This window comes from Heteronotia binoei, chromosome 6, assembly GCF_032191835.1.
Source record: "Heteronotia binoei isolate CCM8104 ecotype False Entrance Well chromosome 6, APGP_CSIRO_Hbin_v1, whole genome shotgun sequence".
Taxonomy (NCBI): Eukaryota; Metazoa; Chordata; class Lepidosauria; order Squamata; family Gekkonidae; genus Heteronotia; species Heteronotia binoei.
The window spans coordinates 99,735,125-99,750,139 of NC_083228.1; the positions used below are offsets into that span (position 1 = coordinate 99,735,125).

The 15,015-nt window shown below is 42.2% G+C and overlaps 1 protein-coding gene across 8 annotated transcripts in view; it reads right to left on the reverse strand.

Annotated features, from left to right (window-relative positions):
* The window catches only part of DOCK10 (dedicator of cytokinesis 10), a 272,423-nt gene that overhangs the window by 101,434 nt on the left and 155,974 nt on the right, over window positions 1-15,015 (reverse strand). For all 8 annotated transcript variants that reach the window (XM_060242210.1, XM_060242208.1, XM_060242205.1 and 5 more), the window contains exons 8-9: window positions 1,349-1,532; window positions 205-290 (exon numbers count right to left, since the gene is read on the reverse strand). In XM_060242210.1, coding sequence (XP_060098193.1) covers window positions 205-290; window positions 1,349-1,532 — 270 coding nt within the window. The remainder of the gene's footprint in view (window positions 1-204; window positions 291-1,348; window positions 1,533-15,015) is intronic.

The following is a 15,015-nucleotide window of genomic DNA, read 5'->3' on the forward strand; positions in this document are numbered from 1 at the left end:
CAGTTGCCATGGGGACAGAACACTGTAAGATTTATGAGAGGTACTCCACTATATTGAGTGCTTTGTGGAACCCCATGTCAGTTTCCAGCTGACAATGGAATATCCACAGTACAGTAACAATCAGAAGTCCTTTTGCAGATTCAACCTTCGGTTGCCACTTTGTTACAAATAACACATAGCTTTGTAATAATAACAATCTCTTACTTTAGAAAAATCTGGATGTAAACTGTTCTCTGAAGGATCAGTTTCCTCTTGCGGGCAATCATAATTTACTGACGCATCTTCAGAATCTTAAAACAAAAACATTTTAAGATTAATTCTGTCCAAATACAGCAATATAAATACAGTGATCCATATTCATGGGCTGAACTTTGGGCTTTTACAAGTTGTGTGATATTCTCCACACATAATAGTGATTTCCCATTGTGCAGTTCTGGGGAAAAAAGGGAATGGAGATATTCTCAATCTGAACTCCATATAAACACTGGAATCCCACAGGATATATGGAGAAAGGATATGGGCAGATGGCATATGGAACAAATGCTCCGCTGAAACAGAGGTTGTATGGGTCCAGTCAGTGCCTAGAAGGAAGGCCCAGAAACTCTGTATTCTGCCTTGAGTTCCATGTTGGATGAAAATCATGATAGAAATGCAATTTACATTTTGGGAAAAAATAATTCCTAATAATCTTGGCAAAATCATTCAGAAAAGGGCTGTGATCCTAATTGCAAAATCTCTTCAGCCATGGAGCATCTTTGTTAGCAAGCTGCCAGTTTCTTCTGTTCTACAGATCAGATTAAATGTACTATCCTGCTTCTGGAATGATGACTCAAAAGAATATCATAGCGTTGCAAAAGATTATTATATGGCTGCATTGCATGTTGCCAGAAGATTCCCATATGGTGCCCCCCCCCCAATACAGATTACATGTAGGTTCTTAGGACAGATCTAACTTCATAAAAACCCCTTTATCTTTCTAAGTATGATAGGGCAGGAAACCACATGCTCTATATATACTTAAAAAGTAAAAAGGAAACTGAATGACAGAAGTGCATTTATGAAGACCTGCATTTATCTGGTTATGCAGTATGTATGGATATACTTTACAGGGAGCTGTGGGTTAAGAATACACAACTTCGAAAGCACTTCATGCTAAGCAGTTAGTCTTTGCAGAACAAGGATTTAAAAATACAAGCCATGCTGGATCAGACCAATAGTCCATCTAGTCTAGCATTCTGTCTCACACAGTGGCCACTCAGTTACTCGGTTATCAGTGCTTCAGATGATTTATGCAATGGCTAAAGTCCTTCATTCTACACCTGAAATGATAAAAAAAATTATCTCTCACCAATTTTCAGATCTGTGACGTCTGCACTCTTCCTCTCTTGAATTGACCCTTCTGGATTTATCTGAAGTATCTTGTTGAGAGTAAAAATCCAGTCATCCATATCCTGCTCATTTTCAGCAGCGAGCACAAAGTATGTCAAGTCATTCATCTTCAACTCAAATGCATGTTTCCGAAGTCTGTTATTCTATTGGGTCAAGATTTTTTTTTTTAAAAAAATGTTATGGTGAAGCAATATGAGAAAACCCAAAGTATTAAAAATAGCATTTATTAATTATAGCTGCATAATGCTGCCAAGGATGGCGTCTGACTCTGAAACCCACAATGCTGATACAAGCAATGGAAGCGTTCCAATGTGATGACAGAAAAAACCTGCAGAATGTATCTCAAACACCGTAACTCTTGTAAAGATCAAAACATTGCATAACTATAGTTCAGAATCATAGAATCATAGAGTTGGAAGGGATCTCCAGGGTCATCTAGTCCAACCCCCTACACAACAAAGGGAATTCACAAATACCTCCCCCCACCCCAAGTGACCCCTGCTCCATGCCCAAAAGATGGCAAAAAACTTCCAGGATCCCTTGCCAAACTGGGATGGAGAAAAATTGCTGACTGACCCCAAAGTGGCAATCAGCATTTCCCTGGACATGTAAGAAAGGGCCTTAAGAACAAAGCACTGATGCAACCCTTCCTGTTCTCCTTCCCATGATCTGCCCTCCTTCCCATGTAGGTTTATTAATCTGCTTCCATTGGGGAAGTATCTACTGAGTAAATACAGATTGATCCTATATATGTTTATGTAGAAATATGTCTAATTGATTTTGGTAGGGCTTATGCCCAAATAAATGTGTACAGGATTACAGTCCATTCTTCTGAAGTTAACTCAAAAGTAAAAAAAAAAAAAAAAGGTAAAGGTAGTCCCCTGTGCAAGCACCAGTCATTTTCGACTCTGGGGTGATATTGCCTTCACATTTTCATGGCAGACTTTTTACGGGGTGGTTTGCCATTGCCTTTCCCAGTCATCTACACTTTCCCCCCCAGCAAGCTGGGTACTCATTTTACCGACCTCAGAAGGATGGAAGGCTGAGTCAACCTGGAGCCAGCTACCTGAACCAGCTTCCGCCGGGATCAAACTCAGGTCGTGAGCAGAGGGCTCTGACTGCAGTACTGCAGCTTTACCACTCTGTACCATAGGGCTCTTCACAAACTCAGAAATTAACTCAGAAGTAAGGCCCACTTTATTCTAAAGTATTTACAACATAAGTATGCATGATAGGATGACAGCCATGCAACCTACTTTGATGCATTTGAGTTGGAAGCAAGGTCCACAGAATCAGTTGTGATTACTTCCAAGAAGGTTGGGTAGGATTGCAGACTTAATTACTTCCAACTAGGGATGGGCATGAACTGAACCATGAAGCAAAATTCATCATAAATTTTGCCCTGTTTGTGGTTTGTGAACAGAAGTTTGTGGCAGGTCTACCATCACGAATTCCCAAGAACTGTTAAAGAAGTTTTTGGTGGTTCCTGATTGTTCATGGGTAGAACAGAAAAAAGCTGTAAAAACAACTGATTAGTGGGGAGATGTTCCCTGCTGCTCAGCTGTTTCAGGCTGTACTATTTTAAAGGGACTGCGCAAGAAAATCTGAAAAACAGCTGATAAGATAGGGAACTGTCTCTTCACCAGCAGAGCTGGCGCGTCCGCTAGGCAACATTTGGCAGCTACCTAGGGTGCCGGCTCTTCAGGGGTCGCCGCCACCATCTCCGCCCAGTAGAAGACACTCCCCGCCAGCTGGCTCCCTTTGAAACAGAGGGCGGGAGGGCCACACAGAGTGCACACAGCCCACCGCCGCCACCTCTGCACAGCCGAAGACTCCCTGCTTGTGCTCTGCGGCCCTCCTGTCCCTTGTTTCAAAGGGAGCCAGCTGGGCAGGAGGGCCACGCAGAGCGCTGGTGGGCAGCACGCACAGCCTGCCGCTGCCGCCCAGCCGAAGTTGTTACCTGCCAGCACTCCATTCTGTTCCTTGTTTCAAAGGGAGCCAGACACTCCCTACCAGTGCTCCGTGTGGCCCTCCCGCTCCCTGCTTCAAAGGGGGCGAGGGCCCGCTTTCAGCCTGGGGCACTGGAAAGGCCAGCGCCGAGCCTGTTCACCAGTCAGCTGTTTTGGGCTCTCTTGGGCAATCCCTTTAGATAGGCATGTTAAAAAGGGTTGCACAATGGAGCCCAATACAGCTGATCCTGTGAACAGAAGTCTCCTCAATGCTCAGCTTTGGACTGTCTTGTGCAGCCCCCATGGGCTCAGCTGTATTGGGCTTCCTTGAGTAGCCCCATTTAAAGTGGCTGCACAAGAGAGCCCAAAGCTGGGCTGGTGGGCAGACTTCTCTCTGCAGGCTCAGCTGTATTGGGCTCCCTTGTGCAGTCTCTTTAAATGCACCTTTGTAAAGAAGAAGAAGAAGAATGCAGATTTATACCCTGCCCTTCTCTCTGAATCAGAGTCTCAGAGTGGCTTACAATTTCCTATATCTTCTCCCCCCACAACAGACACCCTGTTGGTAGGTAGGGCTGAGAGAGTTATCACCTTGTTGGTAGGTAGGGCTGAGAGGGTTATCACAGCAGCTGCCCTTTCAAGGACAGCTCCTGTGATAGCTTTGGCTAACTCAAGGTCATTCCAGCAGCTCTAAGTGGAGGAGTGGGGAATCAAACCCGGTTTTCTCAGATAAGAGTCTGCAAACTTAACCACTACACCAAACTGGCTAAAGGGACTGTACAAGAGAGCCCAGAGCTGCTAAAGTTTACAGGGACTGCACAAGACAGCCTGAAAAAGCTGAGTGGTGGAGAGCAAGCTTCTCCCCATAGCTCAGCTATTTTTTGGGCTTGAAAGGGACTGTTTGGTTTACAAACAGACCTTCTGGTTCAGTTTGGGTTTTAGTTCATGGTTTAGTTTGTTCCCAATCTCTCATATTGAAAGTTATCAGTTCCACTGTATTTTATGTATCTGAAGCTGATAGTCATAATGTTGGCATATTCGCTGGTATGCTCTGGATTTGTGAGGCTTAAGAATAGACAGCACACTGACTTGTGCTAACTATTTACATTTATTTACAGATTTACAAATTTATAGTTGGTCTGGTATACACTGGACAAAGTGCTTCGCCAGACAACACGTTTGAGAGCAGAGAATACACTGTACAAGCTTTTCCCAGTTATATACATATAGCTATATACAAGCACCAATCAGCACACAGTGCTGAATCATTCTGCATAAGCACAAGTACTCTGGACAGAACCGGTATGCATCTTCTAAGGGAAGCTGTCAGGAACTGTCACAGATCATGAACTGTCATAGATCATGTGCATTAGACTCCAGCCTGAAGTCTTACTAGCAAGCATATGCTGACACTCCTCCTAAGGCGGTGAGTCCCAGTCTTTGTTTCAGAGTTACAAATTTGTCTACACTTAAACACTTAGTGAACATGTCTGCTACATTTACATCAGAAGAACAGTACTATAACATAATCAAACCTCTATGTACAGTCTCCCTGACATTCTGATAGCGAATGTTAATGTGTCTGCTTCTTGTTTTGACACACTGTATATTTGCCAAATGTTGAGCAGCTGTATTGTCACAAAATACACATATGGGTAAATTGCATGTTCAGGTCTATTAGTAGCTTATATAACCATTCCAGCTGAACAACACAATCACTTAATGCAGAATACTCTGCTTCACAAGTGCTAGTTGAGACGTGTGGTTGTTTCAAAGATTTCCATAACACAAGAGCTCTATGCACATACACAGTATAACCTGTTGTGGACCTTCCATCTTTTCTATCTCCCCAGCTAGAATCACTGTAAGCTGTTACTTGTTGTGCTGAGGTAGTGTCTAGCACTAATTTGTTTGCAGTAGTACCTTTTAGATACCTCAATACCCTTTTTGCAGCAGTCCAATCTTTCATAAAAGGGCATGCACACTTTTGACACAACATATGAACTGCAATGCAGAGATCTGGTCTTGACCAGCATGCTACATACAGTAGGGACCCAATTAATGATTGTTACAATGCCTTGTTTTCAAACTCTTTGTCATCAGGCTCTTTTCCATACCTCGTGGTCATTGGTGTAGTAACAGTTTGCATTTGTAATGTATTCTTCAAGCAGCTTTGTTATTTTATGCTCCTGACTGAGGTCAAAACATCCATTTGTGTTCTTCGTAATGTCTACACCCAAGTATGCTGAATGCTGCCCAAATGTTTAATCTTAAACATGCGTTGAGTTGTTTGTATAAACCATTGCAGCTGCATATCATCATGGAACAGAAAACATATATCATCCACAAAAAGAAACAGATAGCATTTAGTTTTCCCAATGGTTTTGCTAAACATACATGGGTCAGCAATTCCCTGTGTGAACCCAAGATTAGTTATGGCTTTGCTCAGACATTGATTCCACGACGTTTTTGTCAGCAGGCAAATTGGTCAGAGTAAACATTCCATTTTCAGAAAGAGAATCATGTTCTGCTTGCATGACAGTTTGCCAAGCTTGCCTTTCTGACTCAGGGAAAGTTAACACTTCCTGATAACTCTTTGGCTCTCTTACATATACATGATTTACAGTAGTAGTATCAAACCCAAATCTGATTGGAGGTATACCCTTGATACTTCTGGTAGACACTCTAGGCACCTGTTGCTCACTCTGTTCACTCTCAGAGGATTGTTGCCTAGGAGACACTATCTCTTGTTCTACCCTTGGCAAGGTTTCCTCTGATAAGGGGAGCGCGACCTGCGAAGGCAATTCATTAGCATGCACTCTGTGCCAAGTCTGGTCTTCACAAAAATTGGCAGACCTGCTAAAACTCAGTGTTTGATGTTCATTTGCAAACCTGTATGCTTTTATTCCTGTCTGATCGCCTAGAAAGAGAAGCTTTTTGGAGCAAACTCCCCCTTTTAAAGGAACATTCACCCAGGCCTTGGTGCCAAAAATTCTTAAATGTCCCAAACTAGGGTTTTTGTTGTACAACACCTTGTAAGGAATGTTATCTATGGACCTAGTCCAAATCCTGTTGCTTATATAGCATGCAGCCTTCAATGCTTCAGCCCAGTAAGTGATAGATAAACCAACATCAGTAAGCATGGACTGCATCATATCTTGCAAAACTCCCCCCCTTCTTTCAGCCACATCATTCTCCTGCGGTGTTGACACATTTGCCACTCTATGAGTTATACCTTGTGCTTACAACCATCTGTTAAATTCAGAAGACATGAATTCACTTCCCATGTCAGTCTGCAAAGCACATAATTCACCCAATTGTTTCTGTACCTTGTGTGCCCAATATTTTACTGTTGTGAACACCTCAGACTTCTTTTTGAGCACATACACCCATGAGAATCTGGAAAAATCATCAACTAAGATTAGTGCAAACCTCTTATTAGAATGGCTTTTGGGGTAAGGTCCTAATCAACATGTACCCAACAGTTTTGCAGACATTCTATCACTTTTCCTGGCAACCAGGAAAGCTTTTGATTTTGTGCATTTGCACACTTCACAATCAAGAAATTCTTTACATTCCTTCACTCCCTCATGCCCCACAATAGCAAGTGTTTTGCTTATAGTGTTAAAACTGGCACTTTGGAGGAGCAAGTGCACACAATTATCATGAGGTTTGTTGTTAGTTACCACTTGTGTTCCCACAGATAGATTTTCTATAACAAACATTGTTTTGCAACCTTCCCACAGCAGACACCTGGCCACCCTTCATTATTTTGCAAGAGTTGCTGACAAAAGTCACAGTAAAACCAGCTTTGTCCAAAGCAAGCACACTTAGTAAACTGTTTTCAAGAGCAGGAACACACAGCACTTTTTTAAATGTATGTTGAAGTGCTGGGAATGTGACACTTCCCTGACATTGTACAGCGGAGTTCCTGCCATCAGCTTGTCTCACATGTTGTAAAGTTGAGGAATGAATGTCATGAAGCAGGTATTTGTCTCTGCAAAAGTTCTGAGACGCTCCAGAGTCTAAAATCCACAGTCCACATGCAGCAGCCACATCTGTGACCACCAATGTGGCCTGCTGGCTGTGTGAAGAGTTGTGAGGCGGCCCTCCAGGTTTGCCTCTTTTTCCACCCTGGGCACAATCATCTCAGATGCTGTGTAGACCCACAGCAGAAGCATTTACGTAATTTCAGAGCAACTTGAGATGCCTCTCTATGCCTTTTACTCTCTGCTCAGCCGGTATCGCAGCTGGCCTCTTTCACCTCCTCCACTTTGGAACACTGCCATGTCTCTGAGGAACGCAACTCCCTCTGCCTGTTTTCCTCTTCCAGCAGGCGTCCAGTGATGTAAGCCAAGGTTAATCTGTTCGCTTCTGTAGATTCTAGTGAAATCAGCATATTGTAATCCACAGACAGGGAACTGAGACAGGGAACTCCAGTTGCTGGAAGCAGCCAGCCAAAGTGTTTAAATGAGCCCTCACAGACTCCCCTTTCTCATTACAGGCCGATACATGTGACGGGTAATTGCTATCAGAGACCCAGCTGTGCTTTGCATGTACACAGCCTTCAGACTGTCCCACACTTGTTTAGCCTTCGGCTTACCAAATACATGCACAAGCTGGTCGTCTGCCACACTCAAAATGATGGTCGCAAGAGCTTTTTCATCCTTGATGTTGTCTCCAGCAGCTGAAGGGTCTGGGGGAGCACTGACATACAGCCACAGACCTTCGGCTTCAGATAATGTTCCATACGGAGAGCCCACACATTATAATTAGTAGAAGTGAGCTTCTCCACCAGCAGAGCAGTCAGTGCCTGAGCCATGCTGTCATCTCCGTCCGGCAGTTGCTCCTCAGAATCACTCCCATCCTCTGAGCTGTTATCAGGAGCCTGGCTGAGCACGTCTTCCTCCTCAGCTCCAGAAGCGGCAGCTGCGAACATCCACTCAGTCACAGGTCACCACAGCAATTCAGCCTCATTCAGAACCTCCAGAGCATGGCGCGGTGGAAGCGTGCTGGGCCCATAACCCTGTTGGCGTATTCGCTGGTATGCTCTGGATTCGTGAGGCTTTAGAAGACAGCATACTGACTTGTGCTAACTATTTACATTTATTTATAGATTTACAAGTTTATAGTTAGTCTGGTATACACTTGATAAAGTGCTTCGCCAGAAAACATGTTTGAGAGCAGAGAATACACCGTACAAGCTTATCCCAGTTATATACATATAGCTATACATAAGCACCAATCAGCACACAGTGCTGAGTCATTCTGCATAAGCACAAGTACTCTGGACAGAATTGGTATGCACCTGCTAAAGGAAGCAGTCAGGAACTGTCACAGATCATGAATGGTAAGCAGTGGGGTGCTGCAGGGCTCAGTACTGGGTCCCATGCTCTTTAACTTGTTCATAAATGATTTGGAGTTGGGAGTGAGTAGTGATGTGGCCAAGTTTGCAGATGACACTAAATTGTTCAGGGTGGTGAGAACCAGAGAGGATTGTGAGACACTCCAAAGGGATCTGTTGAGGCTGGGTGAGTGGGCATCAATGTGGCAGATGAGGTTCAATGTGGCCAAGTGCAAAGTAATGCACATTGGGGCCAAGAATCCCAGCTACAAATACAAGTTGATGGGGTGTGAACTGGCAGAGACTGACCAAGAGAGAGATCTTGGGGTCATGGTAGATAACTCACTGAAAATGTCAAGACAGTGTGCGATTGCAATAAAAAAGGCCAACGCCATGCTGGGAATTATTAGGAAGGGAACTGAAAACAAATCAGCCAGTATCATAATGCCCCTGTATAAATTGATGGTGTGGTCTCATTTGGAATACTGTGTGCAATTCTGGTCACCGCACCTCAAAAAGGATATTATAGCATTGGGAAAAGTCCAGAAAAGAGCAACTAGAATGATTAAAGGATTGGAACTCTTTCCCTATGAAGAAAGGTTAAAACACTTGGTGCTCTTTAGCTTGGAGAAACGTCGACTGCGGGGTGACATGATAGAGGTTTACAAGATAATGCATGGGATGGAGAAAGTAGAGAAAGAAGTACTTTTCTCCCTTTCTCACAACACAAAAACTCGTGGGCATTCGATTGCTGAGCAGTCAGGTTAAAACGGATAAAAGGAAGTACTTCTTCACCCAGAGGGTGATTAACATGTGGAATTCACTGCCACAGCAGGTGGTGGCGGCTACAAGCATAGACAGCTTCAAGAGGGGGTTAGATAAAAATATGGAGCAGAGGTCCATCAGTGGCTATTAGCCACAGTGTGTGTGTATGTATGTATGTATGTGTGTGTGTGTGTATATATATATATATATATATATATATATATATTTTGGCTACTGTGTGACACAGAGTGTTGGACTGGATGGGCCATTGGCCTGATCCAACATGCCTTCTCTTATGTTCTTAACTGTCATAGATCATGTGCATTAGACTCCAGCCTGAAGTCTTACTAGCAAGCATATGCTGATACATAATGGTCAGAAAGTGTGCACTGCACAATAGGGTAGTATTCCATCTGCAAGGTATTCTGTATTCTGCATATCTGCCTTTTGGGCCATCAGAGCTGTGGTCTTTTCTAATGCTAAAGTGAAGAAGATAGTTCACTCAGCTTGCATAGCCATGATGGAGGCAAAGCTCCAAAAGCAAACAGTACTGTAATATCTGCCAGATCCTTCAGACCACTACTTAAACTGTTATTTAATATTTTAAAGAGACTAATGGATTATTATTCAATACTTAGAGGCATGCAAACCTGTATTTAGAAAGAGTACTGAATTTCATTTCATCTCATCAAGATGCGAAGTAATGTTCAGAACAGAAAATAAGTTTAATGAAAATAGGGTAAAATATGTATCCAAACATAATCCAGACAAACTGTTGAAATCCACTGAAATATAAAAGCCAGCTAGTATTTTAGATGGCTAATGGTACTGCGAGGCCTTTGATTTCTGCTGCTGATTCCATTGAATTCCTTATAAACATTTTTTGTGCCACTCTATAACATACAAATGCTTTCTCTTAAAAAAAATTCAAAAAGGGAGCACACTCTCTTTTAATTTACACTCAGATGAGATTCCTTTGATTCCATTCTATTCTTAAAGAATTTAAAGATGTCTGAACAAAGATTCAGCTATAGACCTTGAGGATACACTTAAAAAATACATTTAAACTTCTATTTCCTGCTCCACAAATTTGTACAGAGTTGAGGGCAGTGCTGACCCCCCCTTCCCTATTCTCTTGTTATTATGTGCTGAGAAACAGTTCAAGACATTGTAGTGTTGGGCAGAAAAATGTTGAATTAGGAGTAGGCAGCTTTTTTGGCCCATATGCCAAAATTCCCATAACATTAACTTCTGAATATGTTAGTGTGCCAATAAACAAAAGGCAGGTGATAAGGAGTGCAAGTTAGTTTCCTCAGCTGGCAACCCCAGGAGCTTCACAGGGGCTGCATTACTTACAGATGATCATGTAACAGGAAGTGACATTACATCATTGCTCAAGGAATTTCCCAAATATTTATGTTTTTTAACACAGAGATCTGGGAAATTCCTAGAGCAACTTGCAATGTTATGATGACATTTCTAGGTATACATCTGGAAGTGGGGCAGCACTGTGTAACATTGCCATACCTCCATTTTGTCTCTAAGCAAGTCACAGTAGAACAGGATTGCCACATACCAGCCTGCAGTAGGAAAGTCACTAGATTCGCACTCCACTAGTGGCGCTCACTTGACCAAGCAATGGGAGGAAAATGGGGGGGGGGGACAATGTTGCCTACACTGTCATGTCACTTTCAGATGGCATCCAGGATACTCTAGGAATTCCTCCTGATTTCTATTGTCTTTACTGCGAGAATCCCCAGAGCAGTGCAGGGGTACGTAACATCATTTCTGGGCTGAAAACCTGACAATGGAACTGTCAGTATCTCAGGGACTCACTTCAGTCCCTTAAGTGAAGAACTGGTCCGGTGTGGTATGCTGCTGTTTGGCTCAGTGCCAGGGAATGTCCACCTCCTGATCTAGATGATATTTTCACTTCCCCATGGGTCCCAGGCTTTATCTCTCTGGTCCTGGTACCCATGTTGGAACATGCCTGCCCAGTACTATCCCATGCGTACAATCTTCTATGTAAGCAATTGTGCATGTTTGTAACTTTATCAATAAAATACAACATTTTATTTCATGCTTCACAATAGGTTACACAAGTCTGCTCCAGATCCTGGACCCTGTCAAAGCAGATCTACTTTTTCACCATGCCTGTGCCTCGTGCCATTTTATGCATCCTATGACTGGCCATCACGTGCAGAGGCTGCTTGCTGTTTTATATGTAGGTGAAAGACTGTGGCTCAGTGGATAACTCTCAGCTTGGCATGCAGAAGGACCCAGGTTCAATCTACAGCTGAAAGGATCAAGTACTAGGTGATGTGTAAGACCTCTGCCCAAAATCCTGCAGAGCTGCTGCCAGACTGAGTAGACAATACTGACACTGATGGACCAATGGTCCGATTCAGTATAAGGCAGTTTTATGTATCATTTGCCAGCTTAGAGGAAGAAATGAGTGTGAAAGTCTATGTGCCAATCATGGCTCATGCCTGTTTTCTGACCTGTCTTCATTCTCTCTCAATTATATTCTGATAACAGGAGTAACTGGTGGAAAACCCCAGTGCACAAACTGCTCTATGCAAGACAGCTGGGTCACGTTTTCAGTTAGGGTTGCCTGCCAGGTCTGCGATGGGGTGGATTCAGGATAGAGGAATGGGGAGGGTACAAGTCCACCCCTTAAAGCAGCCATTTTCTCCATGGGAGCTGATCTCTGCCAGCTGGAGGTCAGTTATAAAAGCGGGAGATCTCCAGACCCCACCTGGAGGCTGGCAACCCTATTTTCAGTTGATGAAAATGGAAGGCAGTGGTTGTGTCTCGTTTAGTTCTTCCACTAACATGATTCAACATTTGCTGGAAAAAGGAAAACTATCTCCTATGCAGTCTCCTCAACAGAAAACTGCACATCTCAGAACATCTACTTTGCATTTCTTTTCTGCATATTGCCCTGAGGCAACTCTGACAGTTTCATTTTTTTCTACATAACCCCAGTGGGGATTCACGAAAATCCCTTTTATATGAGCATGTCCATTCACAGAATAAAGGTTTTCCAACCCACTTTTTGAAGGACATGCATGAACAAACACACACACCAAATATATGCAGAGATTCAAGGGGGTCAAGAAACCCCCAAGTGATTTTCAAAGTGATCTGGCTTACAAGGTTCTTTTTTTTAAGTTGTGACTTAAAAAACAAAAACAGTGCAGCTTCTGTATAAACCCCAAAGGGAAACCCACAGAAGTTCCAGCTTCAGCTGAGGGGGGGAAAAAACCCAGGGCAATCCCCAGGCCCAAAGGAACATCACAAGCCCCAAAGGTTATATTTGGGGAAGTTTCTCAGCTTCTGACTATGCACTTGCTGAGCATAGGGGCAAACTTGTGGAAACTCCTTGGAATCACTGATCAGGACTGAACCCGTACTCTGGATAAGCCCTCCCTTTTAACCCAAGTGACCTGTCAGCAGCCCTGCCCCTGTCCATCACCACAGGGGAAGAGCTTACTCATTTATAGAAGACTGGTCAAGTTCCTGATCAATTGGGTCAGGGACTTTCTTGGTGTTTAGCAACTGGGGAGTAGCTGTGCAGCAGCAGTTTTCTCATCCAATGGCTGGATATCTTCCTTTCCAGGACAGCTTGGGGACTGTACGGCACCCTTTTCAATCAGTTTCAGACAAGTAGCTGTATTGGAATGCAGTAGAAGAATAAAAATCAAATCGAGAAGCCCTTTAAATACCAACAATATTTCCAGGGTTTAAGCTTTTGAGAGTCAAAGCTCCCTTTGTCAGATACAAGTAGCAATAAGGGATCAGGGATCTTTGTTCCTACTTGTATCTGACAAAGGGAGCTTTGACTCTCAAAAGCTTACGCCATGAACATCTTGTTGCTCTCTAATCTTGCTCTTCAGTCAGGGCTGGGGTGTTTGAGCATTCACAGAACCATCAGGGCTGTTTACTATACACCAACACAGCTAAAATGCCAAAGGTGACCCATCATTATAAATATAATATTAAACATAGTAATTTAAATGAGTAACAATATGCAAAATGGCAATTAATAAATCAGTAAAACAGATTATTTCCTTTTCTTAAAAACTACTCACTGCTGTACTGCACACTTCTGCTAAGAAAAAAATAGAATTTGCTTGATAAACTTCTCAGGGGGGAAAGAGTGCATAACAAAGACATCAACAATGACAAGGCCTTGCCCCTTCACTCTCTCTTTATCCAATAAAACTTTGGATAAATAAAGAAGCCTCTATCTGATGATCTGATGACAGATTCTCTTATTTGAACTTTCCCACAAATGGAGATTAACAGAAATAATTTTATTGCAACTGCTGACTAACCTTTCCTTTGTAGGCTGATTACCAGCTGATGTTTCTTCAGTAGGTGCTAAGTAATAAAATTTTGTACACTAACAAGGGTTTTTAAAAAGCAGCTATGAGGGCTTGAAGGTCTAATAATAATAATAAATTTTATTTATATCCCTCCCTCCCCGCCAAGGCAGGCTCAGGACAGCTATGTAAGGGAGGATATCCAGCTATATGATGAGAACACAGCATATAATATCAAATAATACATATCTACTGTGTACAGAACTATATCGAAAATATGATCTGATGCTTTTTAACTGATATTTGTGAAAACCTCAATAAAATGTATTAAATACATATTTTGTTTGTATAAAACTTACTAATTTCTATTAAACATATTACAATCCATTCCATCACCCCACCATACAAAAACAAATGTAATACTAGTTCTCAACAGCTCTCTTTTTATAAATAGTAACAATACTACTGACAGAGTTCATATGTAGAAAATTCATATAAATCTTCAGAATCAAAAACAGCAACTTATAAGTCATCACACAGTTCCAGTTAGTTGCACAAAGCTGAAATCCGGCCATGTAGGCTCTTGATTAAAGTGCATTTGAAGACAGCCTTGCAATATATTTAAATATCGGATGAGCTTCCTAGGTAAATTCTTTTTGTTTCAATTCTTTGTCAGAGAATACATATGCAAGTGACTTACTTGTGGAGCTACTAACAAACAAGACAAAAGATACACAATTTAGGGTTCAAAGCCCATTGCAACTAGAGGATCTTTATAAAACTATGGTAAGAACATGAATTACAAAACCTACCACAAAAATACTTTTAGAATATACACCATCTCACCAATGAGAAGAAAGACTTCTAAAACTCACAAGGGATAGGAAAGGTTCTCAAGAGTTAGGCTGTTGTTTGATACCATTTATAGTACAGCCTTAATATATGATAGCTGGGCTTTGGAATTTGATCAATACAATGAGCCATCTTATAAAGAATTAAACACATATAGCCTCTCTATGAAACACTAAATATTAAAAATCATTTTACACAAAACACGAGAAATCCAATGTCATGTAGGAGAGCTCCCTCTTTCTTCACCTGTGCTCTGCTTAAACATTTGTATATACAACAAATTGTATATACAACAATACAAAACCACTTTAAGTATCCAGTGGTCCTGCCCAAAAGAGAATTAGCCCAAACAGCTCTGCCCATGAAACTTCTCACCACTTGAGGATATGTT